The sequence below is a fragment of the Prionailurus bengalensis genome, chromosome D1 (assembly GCF_016509475.1).
Source record: "Prionailurus bengalensis isolate Pbe53 chromosome D1, Fcat_Pben_1.1_paternal_pri, whole genome shotgun sequence".
NCBI lineage: Eukaryota > Metazoa > Chordata > Mammalia > Carnivora > Felidae > Prionailurus > Prionailurus bengalensis.
The window spans coordinates 37,924,087-37,948,346 of record NC_057346.1 but is presented as its reverse complement, the minus strand read 5'-3'; the positions used below and the strand labels follow the sequence as shown (position 1 = coordinate 37,948,346).

General features: G+C 39.6%; 1 protein-coding gene across 3 annotated transcripts in view; it reads right to left on the bottom strand.

Moving 5' to 3' along the window:
* The window catches only part of MTMR2 (myotubularin related protein 2), a 117,403-nt gene that overhangs the window by 75,623 nt on the left and 17,520 nt on the right, over positions 1-24,260 (bottom strand). For all 3 annotated transcript variants that reach the window (XM_043579890.1, XM_043579891.1, XM_043579893.1), the window contains one exon: positions 1,062-1,167. In XM_043579890.1, the coding sequence (XP_043435825.1) occupies positions 1,062-1,167 (106 nt within the window). The remainder of the gene's footprint in view (positions 1-1,061; positions 1,168-24,260) is intronic.

Here is a 24,260-nt window from a genome sequence, read left to right as displayed (position 1 = left end):
ATTAGCACAATAAATATCCAGATTATAAAGATAAATCTCTATTATTTTTAGTGATATTTAAAGTCATGTCATACTCAAGCTATTATTTTCTGACATTTCACAAAAGATAGATAAGGACAAATAAGCAGCAGTCTTTACAGATGTTTATAACCTACATTCTTACATTTGTTGGATTCTGTTCTGAAAGTGAAATATAAGGGAAAGATACAGTATCAGTATATGCTCACCAACAAATGACTTCATTAATGTAAACAATGTTCTCATTAAAATTGGGAAGTATAACCACTGGGAAAGCAGCCACTTGATCGGAATAAAAAGATTCTAAGAATTAAGAGTCGGCACTGCACATGAAATTCATTTGCTCTATCATTCATAGATAAACAGTTGTAGAAAAGCAGATGAATCCAAAAACGTACAAAATGCTACGGGATATCACCGATGTGATTAATTTCATAGCAACAAGACCTTGAACAAATAGAAGAGTATTTAAACTATAGCGAGATGTGTAGCAACTATCGCATAATATTTAAGTGACTTAGCTCCAGAACTGGACTACATGAGCTAGAATATTAGCCACAGAATTTATTAGCGATGAGACTTTGGACATGTTATTTATCTCTCTGAGCTATTATTACCTGCAGAATGATAATGAAAATAGTCTCTACCTCACAGAATTGAAAGAAGTATTACAAGAGACATTTCATTACAGCATTTAGAAGGACACTTGGCATATGGTAAGTACTCAATAAAATGTTAGCTAGCATTGGCCAATCAGCAAGGGAGTAATCGTGACAATCTTTTATACCACAACAAAATCCACTAAGTATCTTTTGGCAAAGAACTAAAAAGTTATCAAATGTAGAAATAAATTATACATTCTTGTTTTGCAAATAAATAAGACTTCCAAATCTGCTGGGCTGTTCTGGGATATTTTATAAAGACTGATGTCTTGGGAGTCTGCTCCATCAAGACCTCCTGTGTACTTAGTGCAAGGCTATACTCATGGTGTTGGCAACAAACAGCTAACAAGATACATCAAAACATAAAAGCAGCATACATACCCTCAAATCAGGAGAAAAGTTGTCTGCAGAAGTTGAAATGGAATCCGATGATACAACAGAAGCTGATTTTGTATGCACTGAATTCTCTGAATGAGAAGTGGAAGCACTACAAAATACAAAAGCACAGTGTTTGAAAAACACACTTGAAAAGGGGGGGCTTTAAAACATGATTTCAGAAATTTTACTAATTATTACTCCGTTATGTATTAAAACTTTCATTGCCAACCTGACCTACATTGCCTATTCAATCTTATCTCCGAATACTGGTAAATTACAAACTCTCCATACCTGCAGGGTTAAGTATTCTTACCACATTTCCTCTGAACAGACTTCCCTGGTACTCCTAAATAAACTCTGGGCTAATTCTTTCTTTTCATTCAACCATCCATTCACTCATCCAATAAACACTCACTGAATGATCCAATGTGCAAAACCATTACACCAGGCACTAGGATCTGGAGATAAATATATAATCCTCATGTTCACGAAGTTCACAAGCTGTGGCAAAGACAAATAAGTAAATGGTGCGTGGTGATAAGAACACCGGCCACTGTGAAACTGAATAAAGGAAGCCTCATTTAAAATGGAGTCGGGAGGCCAGAAGGTGGAACTCTCGTGCCCTACCACTCCTTGCAGCCCTCTGAATTCCCAACAGAAGAAGCCTATCCTTTACCACCCCAGTAGGAGGAAGATGATCTCCTTGCCTGGCAACAGCCCAGCCAAAGAGTGATTGTCACAAGCAGGCCAATCAAAGACACTACACTTCAAAACCCAGTTTACTCCAGTGGACTCTCTGTTTATAACAACCCCTCCTGTTTGGAACAGCCCCTCCTAAAGCCCCCTTTTCCATATAAAAGAGCATTCATTCCTCTCCTTTGCTCTCCGGACTTGCCTATGGTTTTGCCATAACTTGCATGTCTCAAACTGCAATTCTCTGTCATTTCTGAATAAACCCATTTCGCTGGAAATATAACTGATAGTTTTACCTTCGAGGTTAACACATTACAAACACAAAGAGAGGGACCGAAACGGGGAAAATGGGACCAAAGGAGAAGGAGGAACCTGACTTTACTCAGGAAGATCAGGGAAGATGTGACAGAGGAGATGTTATTGAAAGATAGGAAATTGCCAAGCTGAAAAACAAGTAAGGGAATTCCAAAAACATACAAAACCAAAAAGCACTGCAAAGGTGTAGAATAATCAAAGACACAGAACACTCTGAGAAACTACAAAGAGTTCAACGGGGCTGGATAAGCAGAACAGAAGCTAAAGACAAAAGAGGAGCTTGTCTTTGCACCTTTTACCTTACCACTAAATCAAATTCTATGCTTTAAACAAGCCTATCTACTTCTTCCATTACCTTAAGTAATCACGCTCTACTTTTATTCTCCAATTGTATACTGACCTAAGGCATATACATTTTCCTACATTTTAATCACCCCAAAAGGGAGAGCTGGGTCTTCCTTTTCCACAAAATCTACTTCAGTGCCTATGTATACTGTTAACATGTATTGTGTTTGTTAAATTCCAAAACACAGTGAAAATATACCTATGTCAAAAACTGAATGATTTACGTCATTTCCTTTTATCACTAAAAGAAAGTTAAAATTATTCAAAGTAAGAAAAACCAATGGTGGAGAAATTTCAGGCACTTTGAACTGAAGTTTCAAGTTCTGATTAAAAAATATATTTTTCTCAAGCGTCACTCCCAACATACTACAAGTCTTTCTCACACCAAAAGTAAAAATTTTTTCATTAGATTTTGATAAAAGAATCCATCTTGAGATTGTGATACTTAAAAAACACATTTGGGGTGCCTGAGTGGCTCAGTCAGTTAAGCATTCGACTCGAATTCAGCTCAGGTCATGATCTCATAGTTCCTGAGTTCGAGCCCCACATCAGGCTCTGTGCTGACAGTGGGGAGCCACTTAAGATTCTCTCTTCCTCTCTCTCTGCCCCTCCCCTGCTTGCATGTGCACACACACTCTGTGTCTCAAAATAAACTTTAAAAAATTGTTTTTGTTTTAAAATTTGTCCACCATAAACCTGTCTTTAAGTACATTATTTATACAATGGGAAAATCATCTCCTCCAAAAGAAACTGTCACTTCATTTTTTACTGTTATTTTTTTAAGCCTTACTGAGGCGTGATTGTGAAATAGTGTAGGTACAATGCCTTAATAGGTACAACATGATGTATGTATACACTGTGAGATGAGTACCACAATCAAGCTAATTTCAACATTCATCACCTCACACAGTTACCTTTTTTGTGTGTATAGAGAATTTGAGATCTATCCTTTTGGCAATTTCAAGTAAACAATACAATATTCCTCACAATGGTCACCAGGCTATACATGAGGTCCCTGAACTATTCACTGTATATCTAAAACGTTGTCCCTTTGCTCAGAATCTCCCCATTTCCCCCTTAACAGATAGATACATGGTTTGAAAATATTTTCTTACATCCTTTACGTCACTTTTTCATTTTGTTGTTTCCTTTGATGTAGAGAAACTGTTTAATTGGATATAATCCTGCTAGTTTACTTTTGCTTTTGTTGCTTGTGCTAGTGGTGTCAAATCCAAGAAACCATTCTCCAGACCAATGCCAAGGAGCCTTTCCCCTGTTTTCCTCTTGGAGTTTTACAGATTCAGGCCTTATAATTAAACGTTTGGTCCATTTGGGGTTGATTTTTATGTATTGTGCAATATCAGGGTCCAATTTCATTCTCTTGCATGTGGATACCCATTTTTAACAAAATGACTATACATTTTTGGCACCCTTTTCAAAGATAAGTTGACTGTATGTGTGTGGTTTTATTTCTGGGCTCTCTATCCAGCTCTACTGGTCAATGTATCTATTTTTTTAATGCCAGTACCATACTGTTTTGATAACCATAGCTTTGTAGTACAGTTTGAAGATAGGAAGTATGATGGCTCCAGCTTTACTCTTCATGCTGAAGACTGCTTTAGCTATTTTGGGGCTTTGTGGTTACACACTGATTTCAGGCTGTCAAAAATGCTGCTGGAATTTTTACAGAGAAAATAGAAAATAGAAATTTTTTATAGAAAATATCTACTGAATCTGTACATCACTTTGGTTAGCATGAACATTTTAAGATTAATTCTTCTAATCCATTAACACAGGATAACTTTCCATTGATTTGTGTCTCCAATTTCTTCCATCACAGTTTTATAGTGTTCTTTGTACAAGTCTTTAACCTCTTGGTTGAATTTTTTCCTAAATATTTTACTCTTTTTGATGCTATTGCAATGGAATTGTTTTCTTAATTTCTCTTTTGGAGAGTTTATTGTTAGTAAATAGAAACCCAACTGACTTCTGCATGTTGCTTTTCTATCCTATCACTTTCCTGAATCTGCTTATTAGTTTTAACGGTTTTTTCATAGAGCTTTTACAGTTCTCCACGTATAAGATCATGCCATCTGCAAAACACTTTTGTATATTTATACAATGTGAAAATCATCTCTCCCAAAAGAAATCCATTTAAATGTATTAAAAACGGTATTCCAGTGGAAGCACTTCATAATATTTTTTCAAATGCAAACATATATTTATTTTATTAACTATTTCAAGGTATGATTTGTGGTTGTTATTTATTTACACCCAAGAACCTATAATATTACACAAAGGAGCAGCCATAAGAAATTCTATTATCTAGTTTTTTATAATGTAAGGAAAGAGAAATTGACAGACTGAGAATGTTTTCTTCCTTTCCTCCTCTTTTATTTTTTTGTTGTTGTAGCCAACTTCTGATTAATTAAATACCATCTGTATTAAAGTAACAGGTAAAATAATCAAACTTTGGCACAGTATTTTGAGAGATACGATTTGTTGCCTACTCCATGTACATACGAACCTCTGTTTTTCCTGACTTTGATGAGGGCAGTATGTGCCCAGCCCAACATAACAAGCTTCCTTTGGGCTTCCTCCTGGCTAGGAGAACCATGGGACACAATTTTGGTCAGTGAATTTAAGAGGAACCATGCTAATGGTTATGGAAACCTTTTATTTTCTTAATAAAGGAGAGCAGAAACAGCAGGGTAGTCCTTAACCTTTCCCATTTTGTCTTGCCTGGAGCAAGAATGTAAAGCCTGGAAATACTGCAGCCATCTTGTAAACATGACCAACATGCTGGCCTGCTGAGAACAAGGAGCCAAACAACGGGAAGAACAGAATGTCCTCATAGTATCACTGAGCAGCAGAATCCACACCAACTTCCTACTTGTGTAATTTTGTTATGTAAAAAAATGAAGCTCAATTTCTTAAATCACTGCAATGGAGTTTTATATTCTATACAGCCAAATACAATTCTAAATGATATAGCAACACCTCATAAAGTCTATTTTGGCCAAGTTCAAATGTGTACTACTTCTTATGCATAGTTGACCTTCTGAGAGAACAAATAAAATTAAAGGCAATAAACCAATCTGGAACTACGGGTAGTATATTACTCAGAAAAAATAATTCTGACAGAGAAGATATAATAGCATGTCCCACTAAGAAAGCAAATGGTTCTTTAAAGCCAAAGCATGAAGCAAATAAATCGAAGGGAAATAAAATAACAAAAAAAATTAAGTTCTGCAACTAATAACTTGTAGTCTCGGATTCAAAGAATCAGTCTTTCAAGCAAACGTGTGGCAAACAGCTTTTAATTATTAACTTCTTTCAGAGAAGATACTATGATGCACAATGTTATATGTAAAGCAGCACTGATGTGTACTTCAATATAACCAGTTTACAAAAGGTTTCAATCCCCAGGCAAGTAAGGAGAGGCTGGAGGAGACCACAGTAGGGTTTATATCCTAGTGCCGTTCTTGTGATTATGGCACACACGTGCACGCACACGCACACACACGCCCCAGAACCATTAAACGTTCTCTTGGTATAAACAGGAAGTGCTGCCCTTTACGGCTACTCAGACTGAAGGCAGCCACAAATACCCTAGAATGCAGAGCTCTATTTTCAGTCGGCTTTTCTTCCGTCAGATGGGTTCTACGAGTGCTTCTGATCGTCAAGGGCCACTGGTATAATACAATCTAACGACCACTACTCTTTTCCACTGCTCCTTTGCTCCATATTGAAGTCCAACTTTCTTTGTGTATCTTTTATGAGCCGTTCCACAAACAAGCTCTTTATTTCCCTGAATTCATGTCTTTGCTCACACTATTCCAAAACAGAACATCTCTTTCTCCCCATCTCTTTATTAACATCCTACCTGCTCTTTAAGACCCAGTTGAAAAGCAAGCTTTCCAAGAAGTCTTCCCCTGGTGTTCCAGCTGGAACTAAAGTCCCATTCCTCTACACTTTCACAGACTTCTGCCTCTACTCTATAATCACACCTAACACTTTCCACATTAGACTAGAGTTCTTTGGTTATGTGGCCATCTCTTTCTTAAATTATAAGCTGCTAGAGGATAAGAATCTTGTAACTGGCAAGGCATCTGAACTCGGAGCAAAGACTGCAGTCTGCTAACCTCATCAAGTAACCACCACCACCACTTTAGTCCTCGGTTTTCCTAGGCCCGCAAACTTCACTGCAGTCTGCCCGAACATTCCTGCCGCCCCTGTCAGCCTGAGCCTCTCTTCAAAAATGTCAGGTCTTCTGGACTATGTGCTTCCTCTGTCCATTCTCCCGGCTCAGGTCTTCTTTCAGCTACTAACGCTTCCTAACCTTTGTACCAGAATCTGTATCCCAGAGTAACTTGATTGCCTCACATCCTCAATAGAATTCTCCCTCCTTCTCTGTGCCCCAGCTGACACCTCCTCCCGGGAACCCACTGCCCTGCAGCCTTTTCTAGACACTCTTCCCCCACATCTAACAAAACCCGAAGGTGAAACCAGCACTTTCCCAGCTCCACTCCCATGTTTCTCCACTAGTATTACCTCTCCACCTTCCTATGTAAAAGGCTTCTTCTGAGGTTCCTGGCATTTGGCTATACAGCTTCCTTATTACTGTCATCCACCTACCTTTTCATTACTCCTCGTCACTCACTAAGAACTTTTTTTCACTTGCCTTACTTCCTCTTCTTCAGAGCTTCTCTCTGCTGCAAAGCCATCATCATGGGAATTTCAAGGTCCACAAGGATAAACCAGCGACAACCTGTCTCAAAACTCCTCAGTTCCTACATCCCTCACCCACATTCCCACTTTAGCAATGCACTTCTCTCGTCACACCCTGGACTTCATCATTTCTGGGAACTACGCAGTCTCGGTAATCTTAAACACAAGGAAACCAATCTCTCTCCTCAGTCAGATGGTATCCTTTCCAGAAATCTCACTTTCTTAACTTTCCCTTCATCTAATCTTCAACACAATGGGGACAACTCATCCCTCAACCTCTCCATTTGTCATTATCATTCATGCTTTTTTGCTCTCCTTTTGCCTCTCACTTGCCTCCCTATCCATCCTAAAATGTATAGCAATATTTTAAAATCTCTTTGGCAAACATTCAGCACCTTATATCCTATCCGTTGGCCATCACTGCTCTGTTAATCCCTAAATTTGAATCAATATAATGATCTGTCTTCGCCTGTGCTAAAGCTTGGCTACTAATAGAAGAAATCTTCAAACTGGGGCCCCTTAGGACATGAGTGCTCAGCAGTGCTCAGCAACCCATCACATCCAATCAATCCGAAGTTGTATACAGTCTACCTCCCTATCATCTCAAATGCATCCGTTTTTCCATCCTAATTTTTACTCTTGTAATTCAACATCTCTTACCTGGACTATAGCAAATCACCTGTCTCATTTCTCCTACACAGCCAATATATCATCCCAAACTGAATACCAAAGTGACCTTTCAAAACTGGAGATTTGATCATATCATTCCCCAACTTAAATTTTCAGTGATTCTTCAATCCCTCCCAAATCGAGCCCAAACTCCTTAACATAACACTTGAAGTCTTCCATGATCTGGCCCTTGTTCTATATAACCAGCTATAGCTTTTACTCATCTGAAGTCATTGGGAATGACTTGCAGATTCCCTGTGTTTTCTAGCAATTTCATACCTCTGTCTTTTGCTAATCCTGCTGACATTACCTGCAATGGCCTCCATGCACTTCCATGCCCACTTTGCCCCATTCATCTCCCTTTACTGTACACTGTATGTATTTTGATCATAAGACCTGTATACTTTATTGCATTTACTCACTTACAAGCTCCTCTCAGATACTTTTGTTATTGTATACTATTCCAAGATTCTTTCTTTAGCACAGATCGTTTCTCCTCTTCCTTGCTCTCAATAAAACATGTAAAGTGTCTGAAAAAGAATATCTGGCACATGTAAGTGTTGGTTATTATTATTTATGACAAAGGAATATCACTGTACATGTAACATGTATTATCCCCCAAGTCGGATTAGTTGAATAAATACATTCGTAATGGCAAAGCTGCTGGGTCACCTCTCATTAATACTACTCCAGCTGTGACATATTACAAGTGAGAATATAAATTCCCCCAGTGACTGTAACCAAAGATTTGCTAAGGGAGTAAAATAGCAGGAACTAACATTAAAGATCTGGTATTGACAAAATAAGAAATTATTTCTCTTGGACACTGTTATGCTAAAGTATTTTAAAAAATGAATATTACCATCGCTATGGAAGCACACGCGTTGACACTGTGAATGCCATTTAAAAATGAAGCCTGTCATCACTCAGGACTGAATGGTGCCCCCACCCCAAATTCTTATGTTGAAGTTCTAACCCCTGGTGTGACTGTAATTGGAGATAGGGCTTTCAGGGGGTAATTAAGTTTAAATGAGATCATAATGGTGGGGTCCTATTCCCTTAAGATTGGTGGCCTTATAAGAAGAGAAAGAGAGAAGGCTTGCATCCCTCACCTGCCTCAGTCTTCCCCCTCCCCCACCCCATCCCCAAACAATAAATGCACTGAGGAAAGGAGGAAAGGCCATGCAAGGACATAGCAAGAAGACAGCCACCTGTAAGCCAGTCAAAGAAGGCCCTCATCAGGACTGAATCATCTAGCAACTTGATCTTGGACTTCCCAGCCACCAGAACTGAGAGAAATAAATTACTGTGATTTAAGCTGCCCTGGCTTATATTGTATTTTGGAAGCAACCCTGAACTGATGGTCACAGAAGATGAAAGTCACCAAAGGAGTTTCTCTTGGATTTTGAAGTGGAAGATTTCTGATTTAACAGTACTTTTTTTTCTGGGGCACCCAGGGTGGCTCAGTCAGTTAAGCGCCCAACTCGATTTCAGCTGAGGTCATGATGTCATGGTCAGTCATGAGATTGAGCAAAGGTCGAGCTCCACACTGGGCGAGGAGCCTGCTTAAGATTCTCACTCTCTTGCCCTCCCCCATTCACACATGTGCTTGTGTGCATTCTCTCTCTCTAAAACAAAACAAAAAAAGTATTTTCCTTCTATACAAAATAAGATATGAAGTTCTAAAAAGTATTCAAATGGACAGAAGAGTCCCACTGGAAGAGACCTAATGATGTCATCAATGATAATCTTTACCATTTCAACATGTAGTCAATATAAAAAGGTATTAATGAGATACTTTACATTCTTTATTTCATACTATCGGATGTGCATTTTATACTCACAACACATCTTAATTCAGGCTAGCCATATTTCAAGTGCTCAATGGCCACAGGTAGCTAATGGCGAATGCACTGGATAGCACAGGTACAGACGAACGTGTAAATAAACCACAGAGAGATGGTCTATAGAAAAAGTCTGCAAATGGACAAGGGCAGCAAAATTAAATCGAGGGAAACTGCTCTAAATTAAGAGGCTTCACGGTTATAATCATTTGTAATGTCTGGCTTTTGTATCTACATGACAAATTGATAGTTTTTAGACAACTAGGGGAACGTGGTATGGAGGAGCCTTACATGAGAAAAAGAACCGTTCCTGATACTCTCAGGTGTCATTATGAGCTTATGTGGAAAAATGTTTATACCTTTTAAATACGCACACTGAAGACATGATCTGCTTCAAAATAGTTTAGGAGAAAACAAGAAAAAGATACAGCAAATAGGACAAACTCTTGGTCAGCTCTTCAATGTGGGTGATGGGTAATCAGAGGCTTATTGTACAACTCTCTCTTTTGTGTATACTTGAAAACTTCTTTAAAAAATTCAAAATATCATAGCTTTAGTATCTTAAAAAAAAAAAAGAAAGAAAGAAAAAACTACTAGTAAGCTTAGGAACCCAGTATTTATCTGAACTCAGCTACCACGCTGTTGACAAGCAGCAGTCTTAAAAGCAGTGGTGTAAGATGGAAATATCATTAGATGGAAATACAGTTGGCCTAGGTTATCATTCTGACAGCATCAAATAAGAAATACGTGACCCTGGGGGCGCCTGGGTGGCGCAGTCGGTTAAGCGTCCGACTTCAGCCAGGTCACAATCTCGCGGTCTGTGAGCTCGAGCCCCGCGTCGGGCTCTGGGCTGATGGCTCAGAGCCTGGAGCCTGTTTCCCATTCTGTGTCTCCCTCTCTCTCTGCCCTTCCCCCGTTCATGCTCTGTCTCTCTCTGTCCCAAAAATAAATAAACGTTGAAAAAAAAATTTTTTTTTTAATAAAAAATAAAAAAGAAATACGTGACCCTGGGCTTTTCTCTCAGTTTCTTAAAAACAGCTTTAAGTGCTCTAGAAAGATATGCTGAGTAATTTGCCCAAAGTCACACAGCTAATAAGTGACAGAGCCAGCGTTGTCCAGATCCAGAGTATGTAAATAGTAACAGGAAGAAGAACGCTTCTCTGAGAAAACCAAGAGTAGAAGCTGAATATTCATTCATTTGGCCTATTTTTGTTTTCCAGAGAACTAACTACATTTCCCAAAACTGTTTGCCTCAACTTAACAGCTATTCCAATTGCACAAACTAATTTCCAAGAAGAAACAGTTTGTATTTTCCATTCTTCTTCCTTTCCTTTCTTTCACACTGAATATAATTTTTAGTTCCCATTTTCTTTTAATTTTTTAAGGTTTATTTATTTTGAGAGAGACAGGCACAGCATGAGCAGGGGAGGGACAGAGAGAGAGAGAGACAGGAAGAGATAGAATCTCAAGCAGGCTCCACACTGCCAGTGTGGAGCCCAACAGGGGTCTTGAACTCAGGAACTGTGAAGTCATGACCTGAGCTGAAACCAAGAATCAGATGCTTAACTGACTGAGCCACCCAGGTGCCCCTTTTTCCCATTTTCATGTCTAATTCTAGCCAATAAAACTTGGTGGAAAAGCCGGAACCAGCTCATGCCTACAATCACTCAGGGATGTTAGTCTCATCTCTCTCTATTATATTCAAACCTCCAAGAAGAATTTTCCTCAAGCATCTTTCCAACACTTCCTTAGCACTTGCATTTATTATGACAAAGGTGCTTATACTGGCCCCAGCTGCCTCCTCATCAAATCAAATCTCAGCATCACAGCTTTCAGAGTGTCAGAGCTCTCTGCCATATCTAATTCTAGCTCATGCTTCCATTGACTCTGGCTATCCAAACCCAATTCTCATGCAGTTAGACTCTTCCCACTTTCCGCTTTGAGTATTTTTTAATCTCCTCTCCAAATGTCTTCTCTTCTGACCAACTGTGGCTTTTAACTACCTAAAACTTCTGTTAAGGGTTCATTTCCCCTAAGAAGCCAGTCCCGAAGTGATTCTTACTGGTTCCTTCCAATAAGTCCAGACATTCCAACATGTTTGCATGTTGCACGTTCAGTTATAGCTAACGTTTATACTGACGTACTATGTTTATACTGATTCATTATATAGGGCACATATTCCTCGTAAAGACAGTTAACAATTACCAAACCTTTACTATGTACAAAATACTGGGTTATAGAATAGCCTCTGCCCTTGAGATCTCAGCCCTGTAAGAGAAGCTATACCACATCAGCACATCAATACCATGAGAGGCAGAAAGAAAGGCTAGGAGAAAAAAAAAAAAAAAAAAAAAAAAAAAAAAAAAAAAAAAAAAAAAACTCAGGGGAAATGGTAGTAATCTGAGGATTAGAGGAAAGCAAGAAATACATTAAAATGAACCATTTGAAATTACTACTTCTATAGGTAAAATGGTCAAATATCAACAATTCCATATGGCTCAATGATAAAATGAAGAAGACAGAAAACTGGGCCTTTAAAGATTGCAAGGCACAGATCAGGGCTTTGCAAATCACAAGAATATGCATGTATGACAAGAAAATTCTAAAAAGAGTCTGGGAAAGTACAGGGCAGATTTTGAATAGTTACTCAAACTAAATGGATAAAAGGGCAAATAGGTAGCCTGGTGCCAAATCACTGAGAATCCTAAGAAAAAGCAAGGGGCTCACAATAAGATGCCATTCCACACCATCTAGGGTGGCTATAGTCAAACAGGCAATAACAAATGTTAGCAAAGATAAGGAGAAACTGGAACCCTCCTACACTGCTGGGAGAACTGTAAAGTGATAAAGAGCCACTTTGGAAAACAGTCTGGCGGTCCTTTAAAAGGTGACACAGAATTTCCAAATGACCCAGCAATTCCACTCCTAAATATATTCCCAAGAAAAATAAAAACGTATGTCCACCAAGAAGAACACATGAATACATACAAATGTACACAAATGGTCATAACAGCATTATTCATAAGAGCCAGAAAGTCAAAACCAGTCTGGCCATTCCCCTGCTTGAAATCCTCCAATGACCTCCCCCTTCCTCTTAACCTCAAACAGCCTTCAAGTCATTACATGATCTGCTCCCCACCCCCTCCTCCAGCTTCCTCTTGTGCATCTCTCTTTCCCCTTGCTCTCCTCAGCCCAATCACACTGGCCTTCTTGGAGATCCTTAAATATGCTGGCCCCTCTGCAGGGAGCATGGTTATGCCAAACTCCTTCCTGACTTAAGCTCTCAACTGAAACATCACCTCCTCAGGGAAATCTGAACAGATGCCTCAGACACCTTAATAGTTGTTGTTCTCTCAGTACTTCGTGTTTTTAGTTCTTCCTAACTACAAAATCCTGTTCTTACGTATCTTTACAAATGTTTGATTAACATCTATGGCCCCCAAGAACACACACTTCAAGGAAGGAAGGTGCCATGTGAATTTTGCTCACCATTCTATTCCTAGGACCTAGTATGGTGCCTGGCATAGAGCAGGCATTCAGGAAATATTTCTTGAATCAACTAGTGAGTGAAAAATGAATGAGAATGATCAAAGACTGGATGATTCATCAGAGGCCATGACTAGCATATCCGAGACAAAATGAAAAAGAAACTTGGTAAAGGGAGTGGGGGGAGAGGGAGGGACAGAACAAGGACAGAGGAAGGTAAACGATCTCATTTTCCTTCTGGAGTTAATGTGTGTATATTGTTTTATACACCATATATAGTGTTCCATTTACATTTAAAAACTTCTTAGCACACTGGAACAAACATTTCTTTAAAGAGATTATGTCTTAAGTGAGTAACAAATAATCCTTAACAGCTGGGAATTGGTTTTGGACTATGTGTTATTTCCATTGGGATGGTTTAAAAAGTAGTAGGGAACCAAAAAACCAAGCAATATCCTTGGACAAATGACTTTTTCCCCATTTCCCCATTCTGGTTTATTATCTGTGAAAAGTAACAATTAGACCATTTTAGTGGTGTCTTTTGGTGATCCTAGATGTCTTTGAGAGTCTCATGAAAGCTGTTCTCTGATTTACTTACAATGTCAGGGACTTGAAGATTAAGAACCCTGGCCTAATGATCCCTTTTAGTTCTAACATAGTCTACGGCTTCTAAAAGGAGTATTCTACCTTGTGTTATAGCGATATAATATCTAAATAAGTGCTGAAAAATTAAATTGTCCAAAAAGTGTTATGTGTTTGTATCTACTTACGTTTTCTAATTCTATAATCACAGCCTTAGTCTTAAATATGAAGTTAAGACTCGGACTAAATAGAAATATTCCAATATTGTATTTCTGACAACATAGTTTTTAAGGGGATATTTGCAAATATCCTTTAGGGAAACTAAAACTAAATATAACAGCTACACTTATTTCAGGAGCTCTGAGTTATCACTGTATAACTTCAACACCCCCGCCTACAGGTACACAGAATGACAGCCTATCAAGATATTTAAGCCACAATTTCTTTAAATATTTTCACTGTTTTCATAGGAACTATGAAACTGTAGGAACTATATCTATCTTTTAAAATGCATTTGAAAAATATTCTAATTTAGCTAAGTAATGATTCGTTTTTAAGTATCTTACATTTCAAAACATATGTATAATAATTAAGGGAAGAGATTCCCTAAAATAAATAAATAAATAAATATATATATATATATATATATATATATATATATATATATATATATAACTGGCTCAGTAACTCTTCTAAATAAGTTCATCACATTAAACTGGAACACAGGAAAAAAAACTCCACTGACTCAGAACATCACCCTTCCCAATGCCCAGCATGGTTATGTTTCCAAGCCTTCTTATGCTACGTGTGCTCATTTACTCTAACCTTGTGCCCTCCATACACTGCAACTTGGTATTAGCTTCAGAGGCCTGACTCATTTGGAGCACTCCTCCGCCAGGGTGAAAAATGAAAACGTATGATTTGGAGTAATTTTGGCACTCATGTTTCTGACAGCACACTCATTTTTCCTTCAAACACCACATGTGGTTTTCCTTCACAACTCTCTTTCCAAATCTGCAGATCACATTCCATTTCTTAAGAGGTTAGCCACCTTCCACATTACAACAAAGTGTCTATCCTCACTGGCTCCATTTTCTCAGTACCCACTCACTCCTTAATCCCTAGCAATCTGGCTTCTGCCTCTAATGAATCCCATAAAATGGCTCTTTCTGTAATTACTAATGACCCAATTGTAAAAAATAAAAAAAGGGGCGGGGGTTTTTTCTCAGTCCTGATACTATAAATTGTCATCTCCCTTCACTAGCATATGGTTTCAGTTATCCCGTATCTCAGTTTAATGTAATCAATAGTCTTGAGTACCCACTATATGCCAGGCAGTACCGTTCTAGGAACTCCTTGAGATACAGAGGTAAATAACACAGGATTTCTGCCTCTGCTGAGTTTTCACTCTAATATCCTTAATTCAAGTATACACACACACACACACACACACACACACACACACACACGCAAAACACAGCACAGTGTAGAATACGAAAAATGAATAAGAGAAAAATAAACCACTTAGAGGTCTGGAAATTGAAAAGCTCATGTACAGCTCTTATGTACGGGCTTGAGAAAGGCTTTACGAAAGAGACAGTGTTGGAGGTTAGCCAAAATATGGAAGAGGTTCAACACCTTCTCAACAATTTCACTAAGCAAAGACAAAGCATGGAAAAAAAAAAAAAAAAAAGGAGTGAGGGGATGTTACAGCTACTGTAAGACACAGACCACTTTGGAGTATAGGATACTTGTAACACATAATCAGAGAAAAGCCTGAAATGGTAGAAGGTCATGACAAATAAGTAGATATTCAGATACTTAGCTCTGAAAGCAGTGAGAAGCTACTGAAAGTTTCTGTGTTTTAGGAAGATTATTTTAAGAACAGGTCAAAGAACAGATGACAAGGGCAGGAATATCTATTTGGAGACCTCCCCAAGTCAGAAGAACTAAGAGCCTAACTTAGCAGTAAAAATGAAACGGGAGTGGATACAAGGGACACCATGGAGACAGAATCAATAGAACTTGGCAAATAACGTGACATGATGAGAAAGGGATCAAAATCCGATCCCAAGTCTTGCTGACTGAGCAACCAGTGTGCCGAAGCAGCAAAAAAGAAAAGTAGGTAGTTTGGGGAACTGACAAGTTTCGTCTTGAAATTTTTAAGACTGAGGTGGCATCAAGGGCATCCACAGGGAAAACATGCAGCACCTCATACACTAGTAGGCCAAAAGATTTCACATTTTACTTGGTCATGCATTTCTTCATTCATCCATTCATTCCATTCAATCAGGCAGGCAAGCAGGCAGGCAGTGTCAGTTTACTACTTACTCTGTTACATGAGTGCACTGTGACAACTGTGACAGTATGTACGATACAACAATATTAGGTGTGCTCCCAAATGACAGCCTCATGGGAAGGGCAAACTCCTATTTAACTATCTGGGGATCTGATTGTGATGAATGCTATCAGGGTAGCTTAAAAATACCACAGGAATATAAAGGAAGAAAAGACTGAATGTGATGGGACAGGCGAGACAGACTTGAAAGATGTGTCATTTCTGAGGGACACTGGCCTGTTAGTAGGATTTAATGGTAGAATGGAAGAGTGAAAACATCTGAGAGAGGGAGAACAGCATAGATTATTTGGGGAAGCAAATGTGACTGGCTTTGTGGGTCATGGCAGGGGTGGAGGCGAGAAAGACTGAACTACGTTCTGTGAAGAAACCTGGATACCAAGAATTCAGATCCCATTCTAGAGGCAGGGGAAGCCATTAAACATTTCTGAGTAGAAGTGTTATATATTTTGCTGGCTTATGGAATATCGATGGAGGGGAAATTCTACAGGAACTGAGTTAATAGCCTACTGAATTAGGTCTCTTAATAGACAACTGAAATAGGCCACAGAATAACAAAAATAGGAAATACAGGAGAAAAAGTTTGAATGAGATATGTGGAAACATGCAATAGATTTTGATGTTGTTGAATCTGAGGTTCTCACAAAATATCCACATGAATGTGTTCATCAAGTAAGTGGAAATGCAAAACTTTTCTAGTTTTGACATTCCCTGGAGAGGTTACAGTTACGTGATAGCTAAAGCCATGAAACTGAATCATGTAGCTTTGGAACAGCATACACAGCAAAAAGAGATGTGAGATTTAGTGAATGGAACTACATTTATTTTCACAGAATAGAGACTGGAGGTAGAAAAAAGTAGATGGAAAAAACAAAGAGTTTAGTGAAAACCAAAAGAATGTTTTAAAATCAATAGTTAACAGTATATAATACTACAGAGCAGTAAAGGAAAATAAGAGTAAAATCCAATGGATTTATTAATATGTTAAATCAATTACTATGTCAACGTGGTCTATACAATGTTCTAGCGACAATAATCTAGTATAAATGAAAACACTAAAATAGTGAGGCATGAACTGTCTTAACTTCTTGTCCCTCTCTCAGTAAATTTATCTATATCCACACTGACTCTTTCTTCCTATCTTAGATGATGACATTTCTCAAGACACCTGAGTGGCTCGGTTGAGCGTCCTACTTTGGCTCAGGTCATGGTCTTACAGCTTGTGAGTTCGAGCCCCACATCGAGATGGCTGCTGTCCACACAGGGCCCATTTCAGATCCTCTGCTCTCCTCTCTCTCTCTCTCTTTCTCAAAAATAAACATTCAAAAAAAGAAGAATGATGACATCTCTTCTCAGTTTTAAGGGCAGTCTTTCCTCCTTTGGAAGGTGTGTGTCTGTGTGTGTACAGGCATGCATAGGCTTTACATGACACGGGACAGGTAGCAGGAACTCAATAGTGAGTTGCTGAATCTATGTCAGAATCATTAATAACACACTGAAGTCTACCTTCAACTATTCAATTGATATTGCTGTCTGGATGTCATTAATGCCCTGAGGAACAAATGCAGGGGCACCTCATTCCTCTCAGTTCTTACCCTCCTTAACCTCTCCACAGAGGTAGATAGTATTATCACTGCCTCCCTGTTGGGTTGCTTTTCTCCCTACACTTCCATTGCCATTAAAATTTACTGCCCTTCTTTTTTTTTTTTTTTAATGTTTATTATTTTTGAGAGAGAGAGACAGAGACAGAGACAGAGACAGAGACCAAGCAGGGAAGGGGCAGAGAGAGAGGGAGGCACAGAATCCAAAGCAGGCTCCAGGCTCTGAGCTGTCAGCAGAGAGCCCGACGTGGGGCTCGAACTCACGGACCGCGAGATCATGACCTGAGCCGTAGTCAGCCGCCCAACCGACTGAGCCACCTAGGCGCCCCTACTGCCCTTCTTTATACTGTTTTTTTCTGCTCTTTTCTTCCAGTTGCCCTCTCAATATAGATTCTCTTGAAAGTTCTAACCTTGGCTCTGTGCTCTGTACTCAATCTCTCAGAAATACAGACTCCCACAGCTCAAGTTATCACCTCTGTGCAAAAGATTTTCTAACATATCTTTAGTCTTCTCAGCCCGCATCCACAAATACTTGCTACTGGTACCATCTGGCCTACCCTCTCTTCAGCCCTATTTCTCACTCTGATCCTGCTTGGTGACTGCCCACACCTTACAGTGACATTAAGCTGTGTAGTAGGTAACTAGAATTACACCGTATTTTTCAAATTCTTTTTTTCAAACGCTTATACACATCAGTTAACCAACTATTCTGATGGTCGGCCAGTGAATTATAGGATATTATAACTTTCAAAGACCCTGAGATCTTTCTAGTGAAACTCCTCTCATTTATACAGATAAAGTAGAGCCCAGAAAAGTGAAGGGAATGGTCTGAAATATCATATCAAATTAGTGGCAGAGCCAACTACAGAATCAGATTCCCCTGAATAAACCACATTGCTTCTCACAAGAGTGTGGAACCAAAAGAAGAAATACCTTCACGGTGCTTATTATCTGACAGGGGAGATAGAGCACACACACATGCATACACACGCATGCGTGCAGCACACACACAGACACCAACATTTCTTCTACATAAGCTCACTGTATAAGGACGAAGGTCAGTTAAGAACAAAGAACTGGGGTGCCTGGGTGGCTCAGCTGGTTGAGCATCCGACTTCAGCTCAGGTCATGATTTCACGGTCTGTGGGTTCAAGCCCACATGGGGGCTCTCTGCTGACAGCTCAGAGCCCAGAGCCTGCCTCAGATTCTGTGTCTCCCTCTCTCTCTGCCCCTCCCCAACTCGCTTGCGCGCGCTCTCTCTCAAAAATAAACATTAAAAAAAAATAATAATAGGCAATGAGATCTTGAATGAAAAAAAAAAAAAAAAAAAAGAACAATCAAAGAATACTTCCTGGGGAAGATAAAGCTGAATTGGATTTAGAAGCAGGTTAAGAATAAGACTACCCTTGGGGCGCCTGGGTGGCGCAGTCGGTTAAGCGTCCGACTTCAGCCAGGTCACGATCTCACGGCCCGTGAGTTCGAGCCCCGCGTCAGGCTCTGGGCTGATGGCTCGGAGCCTGGAGCCTGTTTCCGATTCTGTGTCTCCCTCTCTCTCTGCCCCTCCCCTGTTCATGCTCTGTCTCTCTCTGTCCCAAAAATAAATAAAAAACGTTGAAAAAAAAAAAAAAAAGACTACCCCAAAACAGTACCTTTCGGCCTGTTTCCCATAATTGCTTTAAGTTTTTGGACAACAAACACAGGGAACACATTCTATATGAGAAGACTAGACTGTTAATTAGATCCCTCATTTAGAATCCAGTATAAAGCCAAGTGATATTGCAGGATCTGAAAGTAAATGAAGATAAGGCTCCAATGACAATGTGGTGTTATCGCACAGAATGTTACCGCTCCTTGACCCGTCATCTATTTTACTGTGTAAGAGTGCGTCATTTCCTACCCAGTGGCCATGTGGCCTTGGGCAGGATGCTCTCTAAGTCTTAGTTTCTTTATATGCAAAACAGAGATACAAATTGGTCATTAATTCAGCTCCTTGGGTTCCAAGTGACACCACCCACTCTCCCCCAGCAACTAGCCTCCATCTGCAGGAGTTAAGAAAGGGCATCAGAAATCCAAATGCTCTAGAGGAGTAAGACTGTCCTTCCATCTCTCCCTTGGCCTTACCCCCACTATCAGCAAAGTGAAGAGGAAACAACCAGAACTGTGGGTGGTCCATGCAGGACCTTACCTTTCCCACCCCCTTCAATACTCAGTCTCACCACATCCCCATCTTAAAAACTGTAAGGACTAACTTCATCATATCCTTCATCTCTGTTTTCGACAGTTCCCACAAGAAGTCAGAACGGCCAGACCGCAAATCTCTCTTCTGATCTCATCTTCCATTCACCCCTAAATCCTGTACTTTGGATTTTCAAGGTCAAACATCAGCAATTTTTCTTCTACTCTCTCTCTTAAATGGTCTCTTCACCTTTTACTCTTAACTGAAGCCTCGTTTTCCCAAGAACACTGCTCTCCCCATAGCTCTTTCAAATAGAAAATTAAGTCTTCATTTTCTCTCCTATACCCCTCTCCCACCACTGGCCCTGCAAATTGGGCCCTGTTCCTCACTGCCACTTTCAGACTATTCTTCCTGTCTGTGTTTAAAAACCCCAAGCATTCAGGGCACCTGGGTTTCAATGGGTTAAGCATCCAACCCTTGATTTTGACTCAGGTCATGATCTCACTATTTGTGAGTTCGAGCCCCACGTCGGGCTCTGCACTGTGACCACAGAGGTTCTGTCAACCTCTCCAGATACCACTTGATTCCTCTAAGCTTCTTTCCAGCCAAACTCCTTGAAGAAGATGTCTATACTCACTGCCTCCAATCCCTCACCTCTCATTCTCTCAGAACCCACTTCCATCAGGCCAGCCAAAATGCTTTTGTCAAGGTCATCAACAACATCCACTCCATTAAACTCAGTTGTCAATACTTAGTACTCATCTATCAGTAGCAGTTGAGATAACTGGTCTTTCCTCCTTGAAATACTTTCAACACTCAGCTTCCAAAACTCATGGCTACCCTACTAGCTACTAGCTACTCTTTCTCACTGATCTCCTATAATGTTTCCTTCTCACCTTAACCTCTTAACATTGGAGTACCCCTGAACTCTTAGTCCTTGACAACACCTCCCCTCCTTAATAATCTCACCCAGTCTCACAGCTTTAACAGCAATGAGTTGATGAACCCAAATTTTTAGTGCTATCCCAGATTTCTCTCTTGAATTCCAGATTCCAATAACCTAGTTATTTAACACCTTCAGGTGGATACCTAAGATGCCCCAAACCTAGCCCCTACCCTTCTTCCTGAAACCAGCTCTAATATCTTAGTAAATGGTAATCCAGCCTTCTATACTTTCTTGGGCCAAAAACCCTGGAGTCATCTTTGAGACTTCCATTAAACTACATGTTCAAACACTCAGGAAATTCTGTTGGCTGCACCTTCAAAACGTGTCCAGTACCCATATCCATCACTTCTACCTCTTCTACATCTCTCTCCTCTGGATGCTTCTAACTGCTGATAAACCAGTGTCCTTGCTTCTGCATCCCAGTCTGTTTTTTGTTTTTGTTTTTAAGAAAGGCAAACTGTCTCATGCAGCACCTCATCTGGGGGTATCTGGAGTCCTGGAAATTCGACTACCCTAAGTTCTCCTACAAACGGACGCTGAGAGCTGTTTAGAGGTTCTAGTGGGGGAGCGCAGCTACTCGGATACCCTTGACCTAAGAAGAATGCTCCTCCTCTATCAGGGAAGGGTGTCCTCTTCAACTAAGAAAACAGCTTTGGGACAGATGCACATGGACCAGTGAGGGAGGAGGAAGACACCTGACTAGGCAGCCAGATCGGCCAAGTCAACCCCAGAAATCAATGGGGTGACAGATGTTGCAGCCAGATCACTCTCGCATCTCCCCGCCCAGTCTGCTCTTAAAACAGGAGCTAGAGTGAGACTTTTTGAAACATCAGATATTGTCATTCCTCTGCAAAAAAACCTTCCACTATCTTCCCATCTCACTCAGAATAAAAGCCCAAGTCTCCAAAATGGCCTATGAGGCCTTTGACAATCCATTCCCATCCTAACCTCCCTGATCTACCATTCTTCCTTTTGCTCCCTTGGCCTATAACTGACTCCTTTCTGTTCCTCAAACACACTAGGCAACTTCCTATTTGAAGACCTTTATTCCTTCACTTATCTCTAACTTTATTCTCCCATATTTCCCATTTTTTCCTTCAGCTTCTTTGCTCAAATATTGCCTTCTTAGTAAGATCTTCCCTGACCACTGTATTTAAAATTGCAAACTACTCTAAACCCACCCACTCATTCTCTACTCCCTTCCCTGCTTCATTTTTCCTAGAGTGCTTATTATCATCTGACATAGTTTTTGTTTTACTTATTTATTTTATATCTCCTTTACTTAGTTAATAATTACTGACTGCGAGGAAGACTTCACCTACCTATAAAGATTAAATAAAATCATGTGTGCAAAGAGTTTAGCACATTACTTGACAAACAGAAACACCAAAACAATTTAAACTATTTCTACCTAATGGAGCCTGGAATAGGACACCTCCCACTGCCATCAGAGAACCCTAGTTTATCAGAATAAGGTTAAACACAGGACTGACGGAGCCAAACAAATGAGACTCTAATAATTTGGTCCATAAAGAACGAAGGAACTGGGGTGCCTGGGTGGCTCAGTTGGTGAAGCATCCAACTTCGGCTCAGGTCATGATCTCGTAGTTCATGAGTTCGAGCCCCGCGTTGGGCTCTGTGTTGACAGCTCAGAGCCTGGAGCCTGCCTCAGATTCTGTGTCTCCCTCTCTGTCTCTCCCCTCCTTGCTCTCTCTCCCTTTCTCTCTCTCAAAAATAAACAATTAAAAAAAAATTTTTTTTAAAGAACCAAGGAACTAAACTGTCAACAATCAAATAGTCTCTCCTGAGGAAACTTAATACAATTCATTTAAAACAAGATGAGCAAACAAAAATAACCTCTACAGAAGAAAATTTTATATTTCCCTTGTAGCAACCTGTTCCAATTATTAAATCATTGTTGGAAACACAGATCCTTTCTGTTTTCACCACAACTGCCATGTACAATTTCACAACCAAAAAAGGAGATCTATAGTTAAGTGTTTTATAGTCGATTACGTTACCATACTAAAAAGCATCTTCACAATATAAAGCAAGGGATGCTTTGGCAAATGCTAACACATAGATAAGCTACTCTCCCACTCCAACCAGACATGTGAGTTTAAACTACAAGAAGAGAAATAGGTCTCATAAATTATGGAAAGTCGGTTAGGCTTTAGAGCCTCAACTTCATATTATGAGTAGAGATAAAAAATACTTGCTCGTTATCTCACTGAATAGTTATTAAAAAAATAACTGAAAATGCTATCTGAATTTTAAGATTCTTTTTGAAAAAAAAATTTTTTTTAAGTAGGCTTCACACCCTGCATGGCCCGGCACAGGGCTTGAATTCATGATCCCAAGATCAACACCTGAACCAAGATCAAGAGTAGGACAGCTAACCAACTGAGCCACCCAGGCACCCCTGAATTGTAAGATTCTTTTATAGGTAAATCCTACTGCTAAAAAAAAAAAAAAAAAAAAAAAAAAAAAAAGACAGAGGGCAGGAATGTCCTGCAACTGATAACATGCTAAAATGTAGAAAATGAAGTCACTGTTAAAATGTTTAAGATTTAAGTTTAAAGCAAAAAACAAATATATATGGGGCTGTCTAAGAAACAAGGCATCTTTCCAGGACGACTTTCCAGATTAACAGCATTCCTCCTGGATATATGTCCCCTTCAGCACATTCACCCTTAATTCACAGCTGTTTCTTACTGGTTCTTTGCTAATGTTTTCAAGCCAGTGTATGTGTTCTACTTTAGTAAAATGCACAAACTCAGTAAATGCTTAATCCAAGAAAATTTCCCAAATAAAAATCAGAACTCTTTAGGGGTACATGGGTGGCTCAGTCAGTTGAGTGTCCGACTCTTGATTTCGGCTCAGGTCATGATCTCATGGTTTGTGAGTTGGAGCCCCACATTGGGCTCTGCGCTGACTGTGGAGCCACTTAGGATTCTCTCTCCCTCTCTCTCTCTGTCCCTCCCCCACTCACACAAGTACAAGCACTTGTGTGCGCACACACACATTCTCTCTCTCTCTCTCACTCAAAATAAATAAACTTAAAAAAAAATCTATAATTATAGTCTAATGTATTAAATTCTGATTCATTCTCAACTCTTAGGAAGAGTAAAGATTATATGAACGTGCAAGCAATTTACATTCACAAATGCATTTATCCAAATTTGCAGGGCCATGGGCTCTATAAATGGGAAGTCCCTCTCCTCAGAATTCCCTGCTCTTTAACCCACTCCTCACCCCACCCTAAGCTATATTATTCTCTTTATTCCTAATTAAAAAGAAGCAAGTTGATCTTATTTAAATGTTAACTTCTAGTTCCACAAAATAATACACATACCCATGGAAGAACAGAACTTAGGTCTACAGTAAGGGAGGCACAATAGAGAACAGCTGTAGTCAAACTGTTTTTTAATAGTTCTGCCACTATCTTAGCCAGAGTG